Source organism: Marmota monax, unplaced genomic scaffold (genome assembly GCF_021218885.2).
Source record: "Marmota monax isolate L192 unplaced genomic scaffold, Marmota_monax_Labrador192_F-V1.1 WCK01_AAM20220418_F8-fsc00260, whole genome shotgun sequence".
Taxonomy (NCBI): domain Eukaryota; kingdom Metazoa; phylum Chordata; class Mammalia; order Rodentia; family Sciuridae; genus Marmota; species Marmota monax.
Genome location: NW_026694062.1, coordinates 1,083,651 through 1,106,174, shown reverse-complemented (window position 1 = coordinate 1,106,174; position 22,524 = coordinate 1,083,651). Strand labels below are relative to the sequence as shown.

At 30.5% G+C, this 22,524-nt stretch overlaps 1 protein-coding gene across 7 annotated transcripts in view; it reads right to left on the bottom strand.

Moving 5' to 3' along the window:
• LOC124106573 (lysine-specific demethylase 6A) overlaps positions 1-22,524 on the bottom strand; it is a 193,703-nt gene that overhangs the window by 33,825 nt on the left and 137,354 nt on the right. For 6 of the 7 annotated variants that reach the window (XR_006856098.2, XR_009228615.1, XM_058585526.1 and 3 more), the window contains 9 exons: positions 22,016-22,145; positions 20,581-20,686; positions 19,776-19,981; positions 10,103-10,167; positions 9,955-10,029; positions 9,062-9,210; positions 5,730-5,844; positions 1,645-1,832; positions 262-403 (listed from right to left, as the gene is read on the bottom strand). Coding sequence is in view for 5 of the 7 variants with exons in the window: in XM_058585526.1 (XP_058441509.1) it covers positions 262-403; positions 1,645-1,832; positions 5,730-5,844; positions 9,062-9,210; positions 9,955-10,029; positions 10,103-10,167; positions 19,776-19,981; positions 20,581-20,686; positions 22,016-22,145 (1,176 nt within the window). In the remaining 2 variants the exon portion in view is untranslated. Of the gene's footprint in view, positions 1-257; positions 404-1,644; positions 1,833-5,729; positions 5,845-9,061; positions 9,211-9,954; positions 10,030-10,102; positions 10,168-19,775; positions 19,982-20,580; positions 20,687-22,015; positions 22,146-22,524 lie in introns of those variants that run through there. The other variant, XM_058585527.1, reaches the window with a different exon arrangement.

The window sequence follows — 22,524 nt, the reverse complement described above, 5'->3', positions numbered from 1 at the left end:
AAAAATATTTTTAGCACTCAATGGATTGATTATTTATTTATATGCAGTACTAAGGATCAAACCCAGGGCCTCACACATGCCAGGCAAATGCTCTATCACTGAGCCACAACTCCAGCACTCAAAGTATATTCTTTTATTATATTTTAATAAGCTTTCTGGACCATTTTATCATTTGAGGTCAGGATTCTTTAGAGGGAAAAAAAACTTAATTATTGCTCCCTACTCCCAAAATGGACTACAGCAGTTTTAGAAAGTACTCACTTAATCATTTCAAAAAGCTTTGGATCTGAGACTTTAATGTTTCGTGCCATATTCCAGGAAAGATGAACCATGGGCACAAATGACTTCACATTTTGCAACTTGTTCCATTCATACCGTTCCACTGCCAATTTATACTGGCAGGCTAGGGGGGAAAAAGCAACTGTCATAAAATAATCCAAATTAACAAATAATGAGAAGATAGCTATTATTACATCTCAGGTATAATTTCCTCACTAATTCTAAAAATCTTAAAACATGAAAGATTTGTTTTATGGTGATTAAGTATTCTATCATGTAAGAAATACAAATACTTGAAGCATTATGCTGGGTTGTTTTTATATCTTATATTATTTCATCTTTTTTATATCTTATATTATTTCATCTTTCTTGATTTTCCAATCCATATTTGTAGATGGTGAAACTAAGGTCCTGAGGATTTAAAAAAAAAAAATAAACAACAAAAACTTATTGAAGTAAGGAAGTTAAAGATGTAGAGTACAGGTAAAATTCAGATCTTTCTGGCTCTAAAAGTGAGACTGTTCATCTTAGTAAAAGCTTATATTAAGTGTTTTAGTGTTTCTTCAAAGTTGAGGATAATTCCAAAACTTTAAAAAATATATATAATATCTGTGTTTATTTCAAAATGTTGGCTTGCAAAAGCCTGCAATAGGAACTGAATTTTTTCAAAACTCCAACACAATAGCATTGTGTCAAACCACATAAAATAAAAATTCTTAATAATTGCTATTGCTTTACTCTTCCATAAAAAGATCCTTTATAAATATAAAACATGACATTCTAAGATATTAAAAGCATATCTCCTATGTCTACAGAGAAATATATTCATTATTCACTGAAATCTGTCATTGAATTGATGTTTTTAACATGAATTTAATCTCGGTACGAGCAATTAAAACTTGTTCTGCTTTTCCAGGAAGGGAGAGCAGAAGGGAGATACTGGGGATTAAGCCCAGAAGCACTTTACCACTGAGTTACATCCCCTGCCTTTACTTTGAGACAGGGTCTTGCTAAATTTCAAGTTGCTGAAGCTAACCCTGAACTTCTGAACTTCCTGCCTCAGCCTGAGTTGCTGAGATTAAAAGTATACGCCACCACACCTGATGATTTTCTATTTTTTTCTTTCTTTCTTTTTTTTTTTTTTGTACTAGGGATTAACTCAGGAATATTCAACCACTAAACTACAACTCAGTTCTTTTTAAAAATTTTACTTAAACACAGGATCTCACTGAGTTTTTTAGCACCTCACTCTTGCTGAGGCTGGCTTTGAACTTTCTACTTTTAATGAATTACTTTTTAACAAAAAACTACCTAATGGAAACAATCCCTTAAACATTAAATTTGTTAGGGAATAACATACAATACCTGTAAGTGGTCCAACATTCCAGGCAATGTTGTTGCACCACCCAACAGCCTGCACCCAATGCACAGTGCCTGCATTTATCCAGACCAAATCTCCAGGTCGCTGAATAAATCTATACACAGGAACATTTGCTTCATAAAGATCTTCAAGATTTGGCCACCAAGAACTCATTAGAAAGTTCAAATTATTTCTGGGGGAGGGGGAATAAATAATACAAAGAATTATTTTTCATCAAAGATCAGAAGATAATTTTAAAAGTTTAAAAAAAAATTGCATTTATTTCATTAAAGAGTTGAGCTGCACAAGCACTGTAAAGAGAACTGCATTTTTTAAAAGTGAACACTTCAATGTGATAGAATCCATATTTGGAAAAATTAACTGCATGAGTATTGGTTGACCTGGGCAAACATTAATGACTATAATCTTTATTTTACTATTCAAACACCTAAAAGTTAAAGTTACATTTAAAATAGAACAACTTCTAATTTCATTTCAACTGAAGAAACTTTTAATATCTAGTTTCTATAATACAGAAGATGAGGATTATACCAAGTCATTTAAACTCTGAACCAAAATATTACAGATAAAAGGACTAGAATTTCCTTTAATTCCTAAGACAAAATTGAAGTGAGAGTCATCTTCTAACTGTTCTAAAATATAAGCAAAAAAGGGGTATCTCTTTCTATGTGGGCTTAGCAATTAGTTGACTAAAATGAAGTTGTTGAGTAAAACTATCAAAAGAAACACATATATGTACATATAAGGTTTATTTATTTATTTTAAATACACTGTGGATTGAATTCAGGGATGTTTTCTTTTTTAAGTGTTTTGGTAACAGTGACTGAACCCAGGGGAACTCTATACTGAATCATATCCTCCCAGCTATTTATTTGTTTATTTATTTATATTGGCTGTTTTTAGTTATATCTAATATATGTAATGAATCATATATGTATATGATTCATATTAAATCATCAGAAAAGCATAGAATATAATTTGTTTTAATTCAGACCCAAGTTTTTTCCCTTTCCCTTCCCTCTGCTTCCCTTCTTCCTCCCCATTTCCTTCCCTTTATTCTACTGATCTTCTGTATTATAGATTTTTTTTTTTTTTTTTTTTTTTGAGACAGGGTCTTGCTAAGTTGATGAGTTTGGCCTTCAACTTATGATTCTCCTAAAGGTCACTGAGATTTCAATCATTGTCACCATGCATAGATAGTTAAGGCTTAATTTTGAAGTCTAATTTTTTTTTATCACTCTCCTTCATTACAATATAACTGTTGTGATTCTTTTATTTACATTGATGTTTTCACAAAGAATTTGATGATATACTTTATTTCACACTAAGTTTTCTCAAGAAGAAATGTATACATTAGAAATGTTAAGATATAAGAAACAGCACTTGTTAAAATGATAAAAGATGCTTTGTTGACATAGATTCTTATTTTCCTCCTTTTCTCCTTCTAAAACTAGTGTGCATCTACAAGACCCTAACAAATGAAGGATAAAAAAAAATCATGTTTTCTTCATATTTCTAAAGACTTATTACAAAAAGTAAATAAACAAAAAGAAAAAAAAAAAGCTATAAGTATCAAATAAACCTTACCCCTAATTTACCCATACACTACAAATTGAAACTGAAGAAAACTAGAGAAAAAATATTTTTTAGTTAAGAAGGAAGAGGGGAGGAGGAGAAGAAACAAAACTAAAACAATTAATTACAGTGGATGGGGTAGAGAGAGAAGATGGGAGGGGAGGGAGGGGGGATAGTAGAGGACAGGAAAGGTAGCAGAATACAACAGTTACTAATAGGGCATTATGTAAAAATGCGGATGTGTAACCGATGTGATTCTGCAATCTGTATTTGGGGTAAAATTGGGAGTTCATAACCAACTTGAATCTAATGTATGAAATATGATATGTCAAGAGCTTTATAACGTTTTGAACAACCAATAAAAAAATAAATTTAAAAAAAAAACTAAAACAATTAAGACAAATGGACTGAAAATCAAAACACTTGAGTTTTATATGTAGAGCAACAAACTATATAAATTATGTATCTCAGCAGCATTGGTCCACATGAAAAATTAAGTTAGAGTGAAATTGTACAAAAGGCATCTACTTTCTGCAACTTAAGGTAAATAAATCATTTTAACTTTGAGACAGTTAAAATAAGTGAATCATTTCACAAAAAATTTGATATTATTATTCCAAGTTCAAAACTTTTTGAATATTACTTGTTTTCAACTATCTTTCAATGAAGGACTCCTTTCTAAACAAAAACGAAAGAAAACAAAACTCTTGATAATCCAGTTTCAACTCAGAAATAATGAATAAAATCACAACTTAGGGATAACAAATAAAAAAATATGTATAGTAATATCAAGAAATTCTTTATTTAGTACACTGGACCATTCCCATGAAACTTGTCTCTTAAATTTCCAGTTTGCTGCTAAAAAACAGTTCAGATTAAAACGTTTGCTAACTTTTAAACTCTGAAAATTTTTTGTTACATTGAGAAAACATACAAAAATAAATAAATAAAGATGGAAATTTGGGGGCTGCGGATGTGGCTCAAGTGGTAGCGCCCCGGCCTGGCACGTGCGAGGCACTGGGTTCAATCCTCAGCACCACATAAAAATAAATAAAGATATTGTGTCCACCTCAAATAAAACAAAAAAACAAACAAACAAAAAAAGATGGAAATTTGGGGTAAGTTATCTTTTAAAAAAACTAAAATGCACTTATTACCAAATAAAACATGTTTTTTATTTAGATTGTCCATTAAGTATAAAATACAAGCTACTTTTATAAAACTATAATGATAATATACTACATTTTCTAAAAAAATCTAAAACAAAGTATTTTGAATATTTTCAGCCAAAAGAAATAATGTGTAGGGCTGGGGTAGTGGATAAGCGGTAGAGCCTAGGATGTGTGAGGCCTGGGTTGATCCTCAGCACCATGTAAAAATAAATAAATAAAATAAAAGGTATTGTATCCAACTACAACTAAAAAGTAAATTAAAAAAAAAAATGTGGTAGCACACACCTGTAATCTCAGCAGTTTGGGAGATTGAGACAGGATATTGGGGGTTTAAAGACAGCCTCAGCAAAAGCGAGGCATCAAGCAATTCAAAGAGACCCTGTTTCTATACAGAATACAAAAAAAGAGCTGTGATTGTAGTTCAGTCATTGAGTGGCTGACTGCCCCTAAATGTAATCCCCAGTACCCTCCCACCAAAAAAAAAAAAAAAAAAAAAAGTTTAAGGAAACAGATATGTTTAACCCCATGTGAACATTATACAATACACACATGTATTAAAGCATCACATGGTAAGTATTTTTTTGTCAATTAAACATAAAAATACTTAAATTTTAACTTAAAAAATTACTGAGTTTGGGGTCTATCAACACTAGAGTTGTTGCCTATCATGTGTGAAACTCTGATTTTGATCCCTACCACAGAAAACAAAACAAAAAAAATTATTGTCGGATATACATCTGAATTAATTTTAAAATAGATCTTACATATGAATGACTATGAGGCTTCTGTCCCATTTTTATCATGTGTTGTATATATACAATACAGATTTTTCCCCCTAATTCCACTGTCAACTTTGAAAAACTAATGAGAGTCCCTTGTTTGAGGCACTGATAATAATGTTATGAGGCTAACTCACAAAAATACACAAAACTAAGTTATTAACAAGCTATAGAACAATTTATTTAAGAGTTCTTATCATTTAAAAAAAACAATTATAAAAAGCCTATTTTTCCCTTAAAGCACATCTATCAAAAACATGTTTATATCAATTTTTTAACTCTAACATAAAAAAAGAGTTTACTTTCTATTCTCAATTTTTATCTATTACTAATTTAGAGGCTGTTTTTAAAATATCTTTAAGTATCCCATGTAACAAAAATTTTTTTTGATTTAAAATCAAGTCACTTAAAATAAAATTTCTGCTGAATAAAAAGTAAAAATCCTGTAGTTCTATGAAGAAACTCAACTTTGTATATTGTCTGGTACAAAAAACATTTTTTCACAATCATACATTAAAAGAAAATTTAATTTCTGAAACCTACTTTTCACAGAATTCATTCAGAACACCCCAATAATCTTCAGGTACAACAAACCATTCACAATCACCTGGGCCAATGTTTATGTTAACAGAACAGAAATTGTTATTTTCTTGGTGACCTAAAAAGTAAAAGAAAATTAAAGTCATTATCATAGTAAAAATTTAGTGGAGAAAATGCCTTTAATTTACTGGAGCATTTTGAAGACTAAGTGAAAAAGAGACATCTAGAAGTGACAATAATACATTAAATGCAATATATACCTTCTAATTATGATTTCCTCTTTCCTTTTGATACAAATAGTATCAAAAATTAATAAATTAAAAAAAGAAAGTTTTCAAAATGTAAATGGGGTTTCAGTCATTTTGTAGATGCTATCACATCCCAACCTGATGTAAGGTAAAAACCTGTTGACTCTTTCATCATGGGTAAGTGGATAATACTGCTCATGGTTTGAGGCTTTAAAAACTAAAATTAGAGCTGGGCATGATGGACCAAGTCTGTAGTCCCAGTGGCTCAGGAAGCAGAGGCAGGAGGGCCATGAGTTCAATACCAGCCTCAGCAAAAGCGAGGTGTTAAATAAAATACAAAATAGGGCTGGGGATGGAGCTCAGTGGTCTAGTGCCCCTGAGTTTAATCCCTAGTACCCCTTCCCCCAAAAAATTAAAATTAGAGAAAGGCATGGTGGTGCACACCTGAAATCCCAGGAACTCTAGAGGATGAGGAGACAAGAGGATCACAAATCTAAAGCCAGTCCGGGCAACTTAGTCAGCAAAAAATAAAAGTTGCTGAGAACATAGTTCAGTGGGCCAATGCCTCTGGGTTCAATCCCTAGTACCAAAAAATAAATAAAAATTAAAATGAGAGTAGCTGGAACACCATAGGCAAGGACATTCATTTACCCATACTGGAAGAGCTACAAGTACCATATATATGATCTGATCTTAAGGTCTATGAATAATCTGAATTTTTTTTTAACACACAGAGCATTCAGATTGTGAACTCTATTACACAGATACCATTTTTTATTTATGTAACAAAAAAAAAAATTCACATAGAACAGCAACCCAAAGTAATGTTTCTTTTAATTATATCTAGAAAACAAAACATATCAGATTTCTGCCAAGAAATTCCTTAAGGTTCCATAGGAACGTAAGTTGAAAAATATACTAATACTCCCTTACTTAACTAAAAATCCCAAACATTTTAGACACTCTGACAAAAGATATCATATTTTTACCTCCTCTAAATTTTTAATGAAAAGAATACATTTTCATTACATGCAATTTCACTTAAGGTTTTCAAAATTAATAGTTATAATTTTTGTGCTCAAACTGTATTATTCATTGGCAGATTTGCAAAAATATTCTTATGTGATGTTCTCAGAGACCTACTGAACAGCAATATCATGACTTTTGTCAGAAATGAAAGCTGATTCTCACTTCTTCTACCAAACAACAGATTGATAACATTATTATTATGAAGTTACACTGCATTCTTCAGAGCTCAGAGACGAAAATTTTTCTGAACTGACTCAAGAAAAAAACACCATTTGTCACTGTTATTTGATTATTGCTGGCCATGGAAATTTTGTTGCAGCCTTTGAAATTTTTCCTAATTAATTAAACTTCCAAATTAAACAGTTTAAAGAGATCTTACATGTGAAATTTATACTAAAGTAACCTTATTTTGAAGATGAAAAAAAATTCTCAGATCAAAATTAATACAAATTCTCAATTTTTCATTTCTTTACAAATTTCAGTTTCTATAAAATAATAGAACAAGCTAGATCTTCATTCCTATGTATATTTGCAACACATAACAAGTGAGATTCCCATTCTCACATATATTTGTAACATATCAAGTCTCACATATATTTGGAAAATATCAAGTAAAACTTTGATTATCCTAGCCCTTAAAGAAGAATTCTGTTGACTAAAACTTTAGATAGTTTTTGTAAATCATTTTTTTAAAAATGAAGGGGGAAAAAAAATGGAACAAATAAGTAAAACAGCAGTACACTGTATTTTAAGTATTATCAATAAATTTTTTTTTCACATATGGTTCAAATAAAGAAGTTCATGATAAAATGTGATTCTTTCTTACAATAACTGTAGTGAAAAAAAATTAGAAACACCTGACAGTTCGAAGTCAATAGAATAATAATTTATGGCCTTTACTCAGTAAAGGACTTAATGCTCCTTTCCCAGTTTAATTTTTTTAATTATTTTATTCTCTACACCTAAGGGAACGAAATAATACTGATATTAGTTATAATTACAAACACTTATTACAAAGAAAAACAACTTCAAAAAAATCATTTCAGTTTTAGTAATTATAAATAGATATAACCTATTCAATAAATGGTAAGGATCTGAACAGACATTTCACAGTACAATCGATCAACAAATAAATGAAAAAATGTCCAACATCTCTATTAATTAGAGAAATGCAAACCAAAAACGACACTGAGATTTCATGGCACTTCAGTCAGAATGACAATTATCAGAATACAAGCAACAATAAATGTTGGTGAAAATGTGGGGGGAAAGGTTCACTTATACATTGCTGGTAGGACTGCAAATTGGTGCAACCACTGTGAAAAGAATTATGGAGATTTCTCAAAAAACTTGGAATGGAACCTCCATTTGACTCAGTTATCTCTCTCCTGGTTTTATACCTAAATCACTTAAAATCAGCATACTGCAGTGACACAGTCACATAAATATTTATAGCAGCTCAATTCATTATAGCTAACCCATGAAACCAGCCTAGGTGCCCTTCAAATGATTAATGAATAAAGAAGTTAAAGAAATGTGGAATGTATTCACAATGAAATATTACTCAGCCATAAGGAAGAATGAAATTAAGGCATATGCTGGTAAATGGATGGAGCTGGAAAATACTATGCTAAGCATAATAAGCCAATTCTAGAGAACCAAAGGCTGAATGTTTTCTCTGACTGCGGATGCTAATTCACAATAAGAGCATGGGGGCTAGGAAAGAATAGAAGTAATCTGAATTACGCAGGGGAAGTGAAAGGAGAAGAAGTGATAAGGGGGTAGGAAGGACAGTAGAATAAATTGGACATTATTACCCTATGTTCACATATGATTACACAACTTGTGTACCTGTGGATCATGTAAAACCAGAAGAATGAGAAGTTACAGTCCATTTATGTATGATATGTCAAAAGACATTCTACTGTTATGTAACTAATTACAACAAATTAAAAGAAGAAAGTAAATAAATAAATGCAAAGATATTGATTCTGTGTGTTTTTTGATTTAAACTTTAGTTTTTTAACTATATAAGATATATTCGTTCATAAAAATCACCTGGTGTTCTACTCCCTGGAACTTTCATATATAATTGAACTGTATTCATGCCCGGGATGGTATGACCAACATGGCTTAGAAGATTTCCTGCTGATACAACACGTACAAAAGCAGGAAGTTTAGTCAGCTCATGTAACTGCAGCTTCCACCTGCAATAAAATAACAGATTGAAAGTGAAATTCTTTGCAAATACTAGTGAGAATTAATCAGGTCCTCAAAATTCTTTTTTTTTAAAATATTTTTATAGCTTTATTTTATTCATTTATTTTATGTGGTACTGAGGTTTGAACCCACATGCTCATTAAGTGCTCTACCACTGAGCCACAACCCAGCCCCATCCAAATTCTTATGATTCAATCAGAAGATGTTACACATAGAAATATTTTAATAGTAATAGTAAAGTGTTTTAACTTTTTTCAAAGAGAAAACTCCTAAAATAGAGATCATCAAAAAAAGTCTCATATATAATTTATAAAAGCCTAATAAGTGAAATAAACAATGTACTTTCTATTTTTTTTTTTTTAGAGAGAGAGAGAGAGAGAGAGAGAGAGAGAGAGAAAATCTTAATATTTATTTTTTAGATTTTGGCGGACATAACATCTTTGTTTGTATGTGGTGCTGAGGATCGAACCCGGGCCGCACGCATGCCAGGCGAGCGTGCTACCGCTTGAGCCACATCCCCAGCCCTGTACTTTCTATTTTTAAGCTTGTAAATTAGTATGTTTTTTCCAGAAGAAAAAATTCTAATTATAAGATCTTATACAATAATATATGAGTCTTAAAAATTTTATCCAAAACTTAGATGTCAACACAATATAATGACTAAGTGAAAGAATAGGAAGGAAGGCAATTCTCAATTCTGTAATCCCCTTTGTTTTAGTTAATAAACTTACTTTTTGTTATCAGAGAGGTCAATGTTGGTCCCAAATTTTATGGTTTTAAAAGGTCCTTTTCTTCTCCTTCCAGAACTTAAAAAAAGAGAAAGTATTAGATCCATGCCTTTCAGACAGAAATACAGAGTGGATGCTAAAAATTACTTACTTATCTGAAGATGTGGATTCATTATCTGAGTAGTCTTTAAGTTGTGTTTTTCTTTCATTTTCTTCCTACAGAGTAAGCAGAAGATTCACACTTAGTATCCTATAAATGTCCATATTTTAAAAACAGAAATACATGCACAGTACAGGTTGTAGAAAATACCTCCAATTTCTTAATATTTTCAAATTAAATAAAGACCCAAGAAATGTTAAATTGCACTGACTTTGTACTCAACCTCTGTATTGACACAAAGTAATATTATGAAATTCTGGTATTGTACTAATTTACAAGAAAAGCAAAAACCTATTCTAATTTTCCTTTGGCCAAAGTTTCAAAGTGACAAAGGAATGTAACTTTTACAGATGTCCTGGGAATTAAAGACAGAACTAATAATAAACAACATTTATAGGCAAATTGTTAGGAAAAAGTTGTTAAAAAATACCAGAAATGGAGAACTAATATTCTATTATAACATCACAAAGGCAAGTTTTGGGTTGTGGTTGTTGCTCAGTGGCAGAGTGATTACTTAGCATGTGTAAAGTAGTGGGTTCGATCCTTAACACCACATAAAAATAAACAAATAAAATAAAGGCATGCTGTCCATACAAACTAGGGAAAAGAAAAAAAAAAAGGCTTGTTTTGAGGAATAGGTAAGATGATGGAGAGGAACCAGGGAGGGATCTCTAATTTCTCTGCAGCATGGAAAAGAGGGAATGAAGGCACAGCTGATACGGAATGTGGGTGACCAAAAAAATGCCTCAACAATTAACTCTGTCAACATGAAAGAAGAGTAAATGTCAGAGGAAGAATTTACAAATTCACAGTTAATGTTCATTGTGCTAAAAGGTGTAGAGAGTGCATTTAGAAAATACAGAAAGTGAAAGAAAGATCATTTTAGAAAAAAGAGACTTTGAAAAGGAACCAAACAGAAATCCTGGAAATGAAAGTCAAGAAATCAAATTTAAAATTCAACGGAAAGTAACAGTAATAGATTACGTGACTCTGAATATAGCTTGTCATAAAAACAAAGTATATAATCTTAAAAATGTTAAAAACATAAAGAAAAGATGTTAGGAGACCATTCCAGCATATTCAAGAAACCAGATTTAAGAATTGCTGGGGTAGATTAAGGTTTCAAAAAACAAACTCAAGAAAAGCATATGATATTTCAATGACATAATATTAGAAAATCTTTCAAATCTTAGAAATCAAATGAAAATCCAAATACAAAATTATAACGAACTCTGATAAGCAAGACCAAAAGAAGTCCTCTCCAAAACACATTAAAATGAAAAAATGCCAAATATACAGAATTAGGAGACAATTTTAAAAGCTGTAAAATAAAAATGGCAGATCATATTTAGAGGTAAACTAATTCAAATTTCAACTTATTTCTGAATCCAGGTCCTAAAATAAAATCCAAGAATGATACATACCACCAAGATTACTATATCTGGTTAAATTATTCTTCACAACTTAAGATGAAATAAAACTTACATGATACGTAGAAACTAAAATAATTCATAATTACTATGTCTGTACTATAAAACATAATATTTCATGCAGGAGAAAAAAACCTACATTTCAATGATATGCACTACGAAAAAAAATTAAAGGAGAATCAAATCTAAATTAATCATTAGAAAAAAATCAAAATGGCAGAAAATAAAAATCATCTCTCTTGAATAACTCAATATAAATAGTTTAAATTCTTCAAACAAAATACACAGATTGGTAGATCCAAACACCAGGAAAGTTGGCTATTCTCAAATCAGACAAAGTAGACTACAAGTCACAATTAATCGGAAAAGTCAAAGACATGCAGAATCAAAGAGATGGTTAAGAAAATCATCCAACAACAAGATACAATGATTATAAATATTTATGTCCCAAACAACAGTGTTTCTACTTACATAAAACAAACTCTTCTAAAAATTAACAATTAAAAAAAAAACCAATACAAAAATACTAGGTGATTTCAATACACTTCTCTATTAGCTAGATTATCCAGATAAGTAAAGATTCTTCAGAACTAAAAAATGTTATGAATTAGTATACCTAGTTGACATCTAAACAATATTTCATCCATTTACAACATGACTCACTTTCTTCTCAGTGGCACACAGAACATTTTTTGAAAAAGATCATATTTTAGGTCACAAAGCAAATATTCACACACACAACAACAACAAAAACCATAATTCCTTGCATTCTATCAGATCATAAAACAATGAAACTAGAAATCAACAAGAGAATAAAAACAAAACAGCAACCATTCTATCCTAGCAATGAAATAATAACCTTTGAATGTTGGATAGCAGAAAAAAATCAGAGGAGACATAAAAAAAATTCTTAGACACAAATGAGAACAATGAGAAAACATGTCAAAATCTCTGGAAGAGTGTGAAGGTAGTTATAACGGGAAAGTTTATAGCACTGAGTTCCTATAAAAACAAAACAAAAAATAAATAATCAAATGTCACACTTTACAGCCCTAGAAAAAGGAGAGCATATTAACACTAAAATCAGTAGAAGACAGAAAATAATTAAAATCAGAACAAGGGCTGGGTATGGTGGTACACAAAGATACTCAGAAGGCTGAGGCAGAAGGATCACAAGTCCAAAGCCAGCCTCAGAAATTTAGCAAGGCCCTATCTCAGAAATTAAAAAGAAAAAAATTTAAAAATGGGGTTGGAGATGTGGTTCAGTGATAAGTGGTGCTGAGTTCAATCCCCAGTACAGGGGGACAAACAAAATCAGAGCCAAAGACAATGAAATTGAGAATGAAGCAAAATAAAACAAAAAGCACAAAGGACCAATGAAACGGAGTTGATTCTTTGAAAGAAAAAGAAAATTGATAAGCCCTTAACCAAACTAATCAAAGGAACGAGAGAAGACCCAAGTTAATAAAATTAGAGAAGAAAAGGCAAATATCACCACAGACACTACTGAAATCAAGAGATTCATTAGAAATTCATTTGAAAACTTTTAAATCCAATAAGGTAAAAAATCTCAAGTAATGAAACTGAAGCAGCTACAAAAAGCTTTACAAAGAAAAGCCCAGGGCTGAACAAGTTCTACTAAACCTTTTAAAGAAATAAATGCCACCAATTCTTCTCAAACTATCCCATGAAATAGCAAAGAATTTAACACTGACAAATTTATCCTATGAAGCCAGTGTAACCCTGATATCAAAACCAGAAAAGGCACAAAAAAGAAAATTTCAGACCACTGTCAATATATGAAAAATTCTTTCATAAACACATTAAGAATATGGTGTACTATGCCTAACTGGGTTTCATCCTCAGGATGAAAGTATGGCTCAACATGTCAAATCAATAAATGTAATTCACCACAGAAATAGAGTTAAGGACAAGAATCACGTGTTTATCTCAGTACATGAAGAAAAACCATTTGACAAAGTACACCGCTCATTCATATTAAATCACTAAAGAAACTAGGCATGAAGGAACTTACCTTATTTAACACTGTAAAGACTATATGATACAATATCATATTAAATGGAGAAAAACTGAATGCATTTCCTCCAGCAACAGGAAGAAATCAATGATGTCCACTCTCGTCACTCCTTTCAACATAGTTCTTAAAAATTCTAGCCAGTGCAATCAAGACAATAGAAGGAAATTAAACAGATACAAAACTAAAAGACAAAGTCAAATGATGTGTTTGCTCATGGATCCTATATTTAGAAGATCCAAAAAACTCCACCAAAAGACTTCTAAAACTGATAAACAAATTTAGTAAGTATCAATACACAATATCAGCCTACTAAAGCAATCATTTTCCTGTACTTCACTAATGAATCTGCTGAAAATAAATTAGGAAAACTATGCAATATAAAATAACTTCTAAACAACAACAAAAATACTTGGATATTAATCTTAATGAAAATTACACAATACTGAAAAAAGAAATTGAAGAAGACCTTAGAAGAAATGAAGACCTTCCATGTTCACAAACAGCATCACTCATCTTATTCTGGATAGCTTTGGCTATTCTGAGTCTCTTAGAATTCTCTTACAATTCTTAGTGTCAAAATGGCCGTTCTACTAAAAGCATTATCCAGATTTGATACAATCTCTATCAAAACCCAGTAACATTCTTCACAGAACTAGAAAAAATACTTCAGAATTCATTTGGAAAAAGTAAGAAACTCAGGGCTGAGACTGTGGCTCAGTGATACAGCGCTCACCTAGCATGCATGAGGCACTGGGTTGGATCCTCGGCACCACATAAAGATAAAATAAAGATTATTGAGTCCACCTACAATTAAAAAAAAAAAAAAAAAAAAAAAAGTAAGAGACTCAGAATAGCCAAAGCTATCCAGAGTAAGATAAATGATGCTGAAGTCATCAAAATATGGTGCTGAGAAAACGGGAAATCCATATGTCAAAGAATAACACTTGACCACTATCTTTCTCACAAAAACCTACTCAAAGTGAATCAAAGACCTAGGAATTAGACAAAAAACTCTGCAACTGTTAAAAGAAAATGTAGACCCAAACTCCAACATATGCACAGGCATCAACCTCCTTAATGAAATTTCTTAAGTGGAAGAAATAAAAAAAAAAAAAAATCAATACATGAAATTAAAAAGCTTTTGCACAACAAAGGAAATAAGAATATAAAGAGAGATGGGGCTGGGGTTGTGGCTCAGCAGTAGAACTCTCGCTTAGCACGGGCGAAGCCCTAGGTTCGATCCTGCGCACCACATAAAAATAAATAAATATATTGTGTCCAACTAAAAAATGAATATAAAAAAAAAAGAATATAAAGAGAGAGGCTAAAGAATGGGAGATCTTTGCCACCTGCTCTTCAATAGGGAATTAATATCCAAAATACCATAAAAAACTCAACAAAATAAATAGGCCAATCAATAAGGGAAAAAGAAACAGACACTTATCAAAAAAAATACAAATAGCCAATAAATATATGAAAAATGTTCAACTCTAGCAATAAAAAAAATGCAAATAGAAACAACACAAAAATTTCATCTTGTTCTAGTCAGAATGACAATTTCAAGAATACAAATAATAATGTTGATAAGGATATGAAGAAAAAGGTTTACTCATATTGTTGGTGGAATTGCAAATAAGTTTAACCATCTGGAAAGCAGCATGAAGATTCCTCAAAAAATTAAGAATGGAACCATCATATGACCCAGCTATCTTGCTCCTTGGTATTTATTCAAAAGATCTAAAATCAGCAGGCTATTGATGCAGCTTTATCAATGTTTACAGCAGCACAATTAACAACAGCAATCTAGGTGAATGAATGAACAATATATAATATGTATACATATTGAGAATTAATCAGCCATAAAAAAATGAAATTATGGCATTTCATCAAATGGATAGAACAGGAGACCATTGTGCTAAGTGAAATAAGCCACACACACACACAAGAAGTCAAAGGCTGAATGTTTCCTCTGATATGCAGAATCTAGTCCAAAGTAAGGAAAAAAAGAAAGAACAAAACAGAAAAGAATAGTAGGGGATCCATTAAAACAGAAGAAAGATCAGTAGAGTAATTGAAGGAGATTGAGGGGGAGAAGAAGGGACAAGATAAAGGAAGAACAGTAAAATTAATATGACCAAATTTTCCTAAACACATATGAATTTAGCAAATGAATCTTACCATCTTGTACATTTAATAATGAAACACTGAAACTGCTAATAATAAACTATTAAGTAAATAACAGAAAGATCATTAAAGAAAGGGAACAGGGGGAGGAAAAAAGGGGAGAAAGAAAAAATATTGGGATTGAATAATTATGTAAAAATGAATCCTAATGTTATATATAACTAAAAGAACTATTGAAGAAATTGAGGTCTGGAGTAGCTCAGTGCTACTGGGGTTAAACGCATATATATATATATATATACATATATATATATATATATATGTAAATATGTCTATTTTGAAAAGCCTTGTTTTGTCTTTTCATATTGGCCTTACTCTATAAAATGGAAATCTGTATATTCTTCTACCTGTCCCAAATACTAGAAGAAAATGAACAAATTAAAATAAGACCAGGAAGAAACAGAACTATCTACATCAATTAGGAAGACCAACTGGCAAAGTAATGGTACACATTTCAAAGCAGGAAGTGTATCTTTGCATACACATACCAATATACATACCTACTGTATATATAGAGCATGAAAAAAGTTAAGATGCTCTATTTCTGATTATATTTTTATTTAGTCACTCTGTCTTTCCTTTATAAATCACACAACAAAGGTAAGAACATAGGGAAGATGTTCTTCCTAGAACTTCTGAATATTTTGACACATGAATTATGAGTAATTATTTTCATAGCACTAGTAAAAAAAATGCTCAATAAAAAATTGTTTTTACAAGGATGACAAAATTATGAATGAAATTATAAATAAATGATGGATGAAATTCACAAGAAAATGAATGAAATTGAACTTAAACCTAATATCATGTGGTAAATTCAACTCAAAATATATCAATAACCTAAATATAAAAAGATATAACAAGAAAACTCTTAAAAGAAAAACGTTGCTAAATCTGCAAGAGCATGTATTATGCATATACTTTTAGTGATGGTAAAAAAAGAACAGCAATCCCAGAAAGCCAAATAAATTAGACACTAATAAAATTAAAACTTATACTTCAATGAACATCATAAAAAAAATGGAAAAGTAACTTGTAACAGAAAAAAAAAATGTACTTTAAACACTTGTCAATGAATTGTAATAACAGTATACCGAAAGACCATTACCAATCAATAGCAAAAGACAAACAGCCAATTAAACAATGGATAAAGAAATAGAACATATACTTCAACAAAGATGTTAACACGGACAATATAGCCACAAAAAAAAAAATCTTAATAAACAGCATTTATTTCCTATTTGCAAATACAAATCAAAATTGTAAGAGCTGTTACTTCACAAATACTTCAGTGGCTAAAATCAAAAGATAATACACAGGTGATAGAAAGGATGAAAAAATGGACACTTATAAACTAAGACTAGAAATAAAAAATGATGCAGCCATTTTTAAAAGCAAACTAGCAGTTCCTTAAAGTGATCAACACCGGGTTTCCACATCACCTAGCAATTCTACCACATAATTACCTAAGAGCATCAAAAACATGAATAATAAGAACAATATTATTAAGAATAGTTACAAAGCAAATGCAACTGAATCCTGTCAACTGACTGAAGACAACTCTCCAAAAAAGTGATATATATGGAATATATATTTAGTAATGGAATATTATTTAGTAATAAAAAAGAAATAAATTCTTGATACATGATATAAATAAACATTGAAAATCTTAGGTTAATAATAATAATAAAAAAGACTGTTCATGACACACATTATAGCATACATTTACATTAATACTCAAATTAGGCAAATCTATAAATACAGAAAGAACAAGATACTTTCTTAAGACTATAGAAGTTTAGGACAATGTAACACTGAAAATAGGTATAGGGTTTTATTTGAACCTAACAGAATGTCTAACAATAATTATGATGATGGCTGTACAACTATGAATATATTTGATCTGTATATTTTAAATTGATCCATTAGGGTCAGGATGTATGTATAGCATTTGCCTAGTATTTAAGAGATATTAGGGCTGGGATATAGCTCAGTGGCAAAGTATCTGCCTTACATTTGCAAATCTCTTGGTTCGACCCTAAGTTCCAAAAAACAAACAAACAAACAAAACAACAACAACAAGAGATCCTAAGTTCCAGTACTATGGAATAAAACAAAACTAAATTGGTGAATGTTATGCTGTATAAATTATCTCAATAAAGCAATAAAACAGAAACCTGGAACTGGTGACATAAGCGAAAATGGTAATAAGAGAGATTTTAAGGCCATGTTATTTTCTCATGGAAAAAAGTCTTAAAACTAGCCTGAAAGAAGTTTAGTATCTGTAGAAAACAGTCACACATCTACATCAAAAAAAGCAAACAATCAAGACAAAGCCATGCTAAAATCATAAGGAAATCCTATGGTGTCTTTACTTGTTCTTATTCTACTCCTGGTCAGGCATATGAATAACAGTGCTGCTCTGGAGGTTTTGACAACATAGTTAATTATCTGCCCCACAAACCAGAAATAGAAGAGTACATGTGCACAATTCTAACCCATCTAGGGATAGTTCGAAAGACTGGGATAGTTTTTGCCTGCTATTAAAAGTTTTTTAAAAATTAAAGAGGAGGAAACAATTTCCAATTAATCCTATGAGGCAGTTTTACACTAGAGAGATAAAGACACTAGAAAACTATACTGCAATGTTTATTAAATTTATTAATACAAATATTAGTAAATTGAATTTAGCAACACATCAAAAAAGATTATATGCCATGCTCCAAATTCTTTTTTTCCTGAAAATCAAGGATGATACAATATGAAAATTAATCAATAATATTATTTAAAAGGAAATATTTTCAACCAATAAAGACAATTTTGGGAAAGCACCAGAGATAATAGCATACTCACAAAAAGTTCAAAGACTCTCTTCTAAGTTCATTGAATAGGGCAAAGGTAAGTCTTTTCAATAAATGATACTAAGAAAACTGGCTTTCAACATGCAGAAGAATGAAGCACAGCTCTTATTTTAGACCACATAGGAAAATTAACTCAAAATATATCAGTTGCCTGATATATTGTTAGAACATTCTGTTAGGTTCAAATAAAACCCCATACCTATTTTCAGTGTTACAAAACTGTAAGAAGAAAATAGTGGAAAAGCTCTGTGATATGAATTTGGCAATGATGCTTAGACTTCAAAGCACAGAAAACAAAAGAAAAGATAAATAAATTAAAAACCACCAAAAATTTAAAATATGTGCATCAAAAAGCACTACCAAAAAGTGAAATAGCCAACAAAATGGGAGAAAATACTTTCAAAATCATATCTTACACAGAATAATATTCATAATCTATAAAAACTTCTAAACTGGGCTGGGGTTGTGACTAGGGGTAGAGCGTTCGCCTAGCACATGCGAAGCCCTGGGTTCAATCATCAGCACCACATAAAAATAAATAAAATAAAGGTATTGTGTCCAACTACAATTAAATAATAATTAAAAATAAAACCCAAAAAACTTGTAAACTCAACAATAAAATAACAGATAATCAGGCTAAAAATTAATATGCAAATTTCTCCAAAGAAGATATCCAGTTGCCGATGCAATAAAAGACCTCAATACTACAAATAATGAAGGAAATTTACTTTAAAGCCATGAGATGATGGCGCGAGTGTTCGCGCACATGTATATATGTGTGTGTGTGTGTGTGTATACACAAAATGAAACATTTCTTCATTGGTTGAGTGAACATTTGAGCTGCCTCCAAATTTTCTTCACATTATTATTATCATTCTCCCAACTATAATGTAGGCTTAGTTTATAATTTTAAATGAAAATATTCAAAAATCAAAATAGATACTAGATAATAATTTTTTCTATGTATACATGTATTATTAACTATAACCTCGCTTAAATTTTAGTTTAATAAGGTTTAAGTTATCTCTCTTATTATCATTTTCACTTATGTCACCAGTTCCAGGTATTTATAAAACACAATAGTAAACACCAAGTAGTTACAAAAGTAATGTGCTTTATAAAATGGAGGGAGTAAAACCAAACAAACTTACTCTCAATGATTCCTGGAAGGAAGAGGCCTGGTACTGTGCATACTTAGCAATTGTGGTATGTGATCTATTACTTTCATAACGCCAAATTTTCTTTGTACCAGTAGGATCCCAGTTTTCATCTGCTGGTTGCAACAACTGTGTCCTCACTTCTACCATGTGTTCATTATTAGCTTCTACCAAAGTTTTGGTAGAGAAAAGTCCAAGATCTTCATAAAAAATAAGTTTTGTTAGTGAATAAAATTATTTTCAGTACAATAAAAAATTCAAAGTCCTTTAAAAATTTATCTTTGTGTAGTTCCATTAGTTTTCCTTAAGAAAAGTCATTTGGTACCAGATTTTCATAGTAGAACCAGGATATAACTATCAGTTTAACAAATGAGTTATGGTGTTTATAAGCAGAATTAAATGCTCTGTATATTTCATATAAAAATTTATATAATAAAATTAAGTTTTTGTGTTTCATAACTGGTACTCAATTTAAACTTCACTGCAGAAATTGCCAATAACCAATATCACTAACATTATACATTAAAAATATGTATGCCCAAATTCCACAGACAGACTTTCTTAAAACAAATATGATTGTTTTAAAAACTATCAAAATTTTAATGAGACAGACAGCAGGAAAGATAAAGACAGAGACGAGATTGAAAGAGAGAGAAACAGAGATAAATAAAAACAGTGACAGAATTAAAATAAAAATTCAAAATGGTAAAAACAAATCAGCAAGTTTCTACTGGTGCTCTTCTATTTGTGTTCTTAATTGAAACATTTCTTGTTCAACTTTTTTTTTTTAAATGCTTACCTAACTTAAGAGCTCCAGCGAGGCCTCGTATTACTGTTACAGGGTTTTTTGGGTTTGTACAAAATTGATGTAATGGAGGAAAGAAAGCATCGCGCTTATTTTCCAACTATAAAATTAAAATGTATTGTTAGGTCTCAAGAAAATGACTATTATTCTGCAAATTCATGTCATTTTTCAACCAACTCAACAGTTTATAAAGTCTAGACTACATACTAGTCTTTTCAAAAAACTGTGGAAACAACTCTGTAAATTTCTATTTTAAAGAAATATATTTAAATGTTTTAATGTCCTTCACCTCTTTCATCAAAGATTCATAAAATGACATTTAAATATTTTAACTTTTCAAGTATTTCCCAAGTATACTTTCCAAGTGTACTTCCATTACTTAGAGAAATAAAAAGAATACAAATCTTTTTGTATTCATTTCTTCAAAATTTGATGAAAACATCCTCTCGCATCTATTTCTATCCTTCTCTAAAAGTTATCTAATTTTAATTGGGTAAGGAATTAAGATAATGTCTGATAGAGAAAAAGCTAAATCTCACAAATCCACTTATAAATTTAAGTTCATTCTAAGGTCTGTATCTTCACTTCTTAGCCTAGGATTTTTTTCTTTTTTGACTAGGAAGGTTAATGAAACAATGAAAGGCACAAACTCATCAGGAGAAAAACACAAATACTGTCTGAATTTTTATTATCTGAATTTCAATTCAACTTTCTGTATCAAATACTTACATTGATGACATTCAAAAATGGTAGGTAGTTTCAAATTCAAAATTTGAAATACCTATTATATTTTGGTAAACTTTTTAATAACATTCCATATCATTTTCATTCTCAACTACCTTTTTTGGAAGTAGAAAAATTCTTTGATTAAAAAGGCCTAAACTGAATGAATTTTTAAGGTTCACACAATTATTAAGTCATGCAATGCAGATTTAAAAACATATTTACTAAATGCTTAAACTGAAACAACTATCTTTGGAGGTTCTCAAAATCCCAGTTAATATCTGAAAATAGATTCAAAAATTTTTCTTCACAAAATATTTTTTAATATACCAATGATCAACAAACTTCTTTGCCAGATACAAGAAAGTTTTTTTATTTTTTTACTTTTTGAACTACCTTTTTCCTTCAGCAATTAACATTGAAGGCAGAATGTAAAGAAATTGATGAGGCTGTGTCATTTTTCAACCAACTCAACAGTTTAAACTTTATATTTATCAAGAAAAAAAAAGGAGTGTACCATATGTAGATGAAGAACACTTTTTTATCATCCTTTGGAAAATAAATATATTTTTTAAATATTCAGACTGTGAAAATAAATTTAATGTTTCCTAAAAGGCATCTGAATTGATTTAAAAATTTATCTATCCTCTAAAGGCAGACAAGTTCAGACACTTGATTTATTTATAGTTAATCAGTTGAGACTCACATAAATACTAGGTGTGGGTGGATTCAACTTCTCCTTTGGTAAGGGAGGGTACGGTGAAGCTGGTGGTCGTGGAGGTGGACATTTATCCAACAAAATGTGACTGTTAGACAAGCCATTTTTCCCTAGATTCCTTTAAAAAAAGCAAAAGAAATCAGCAATATACTTACTTTGAAAATAGAAAAAACCTGCATTAAGTTAGATATAAAGCATTTATAAAAAATACAATCATCCTGAGGCAGGTTGAGTCAATAAAAAACTGGAGAATGGCTGTTAATTTCAGTAGATGTTCAGTTAGATTCTTTAACTACACAAAATTTTCACTTTGATTCCTTTTATCTTTTATTTAAAATATACTATAAACTTCACAAATATTTTTCAATATAATATTTTAATTTACTATTTTATCTATTATAATTAATTTTTAAATTTATTATCTTAATTTTTCTAACTCATTCTATGGTCAAATTCTCTCCATTAAACATTACTTGTCCAAAAGGTTTACATATCAG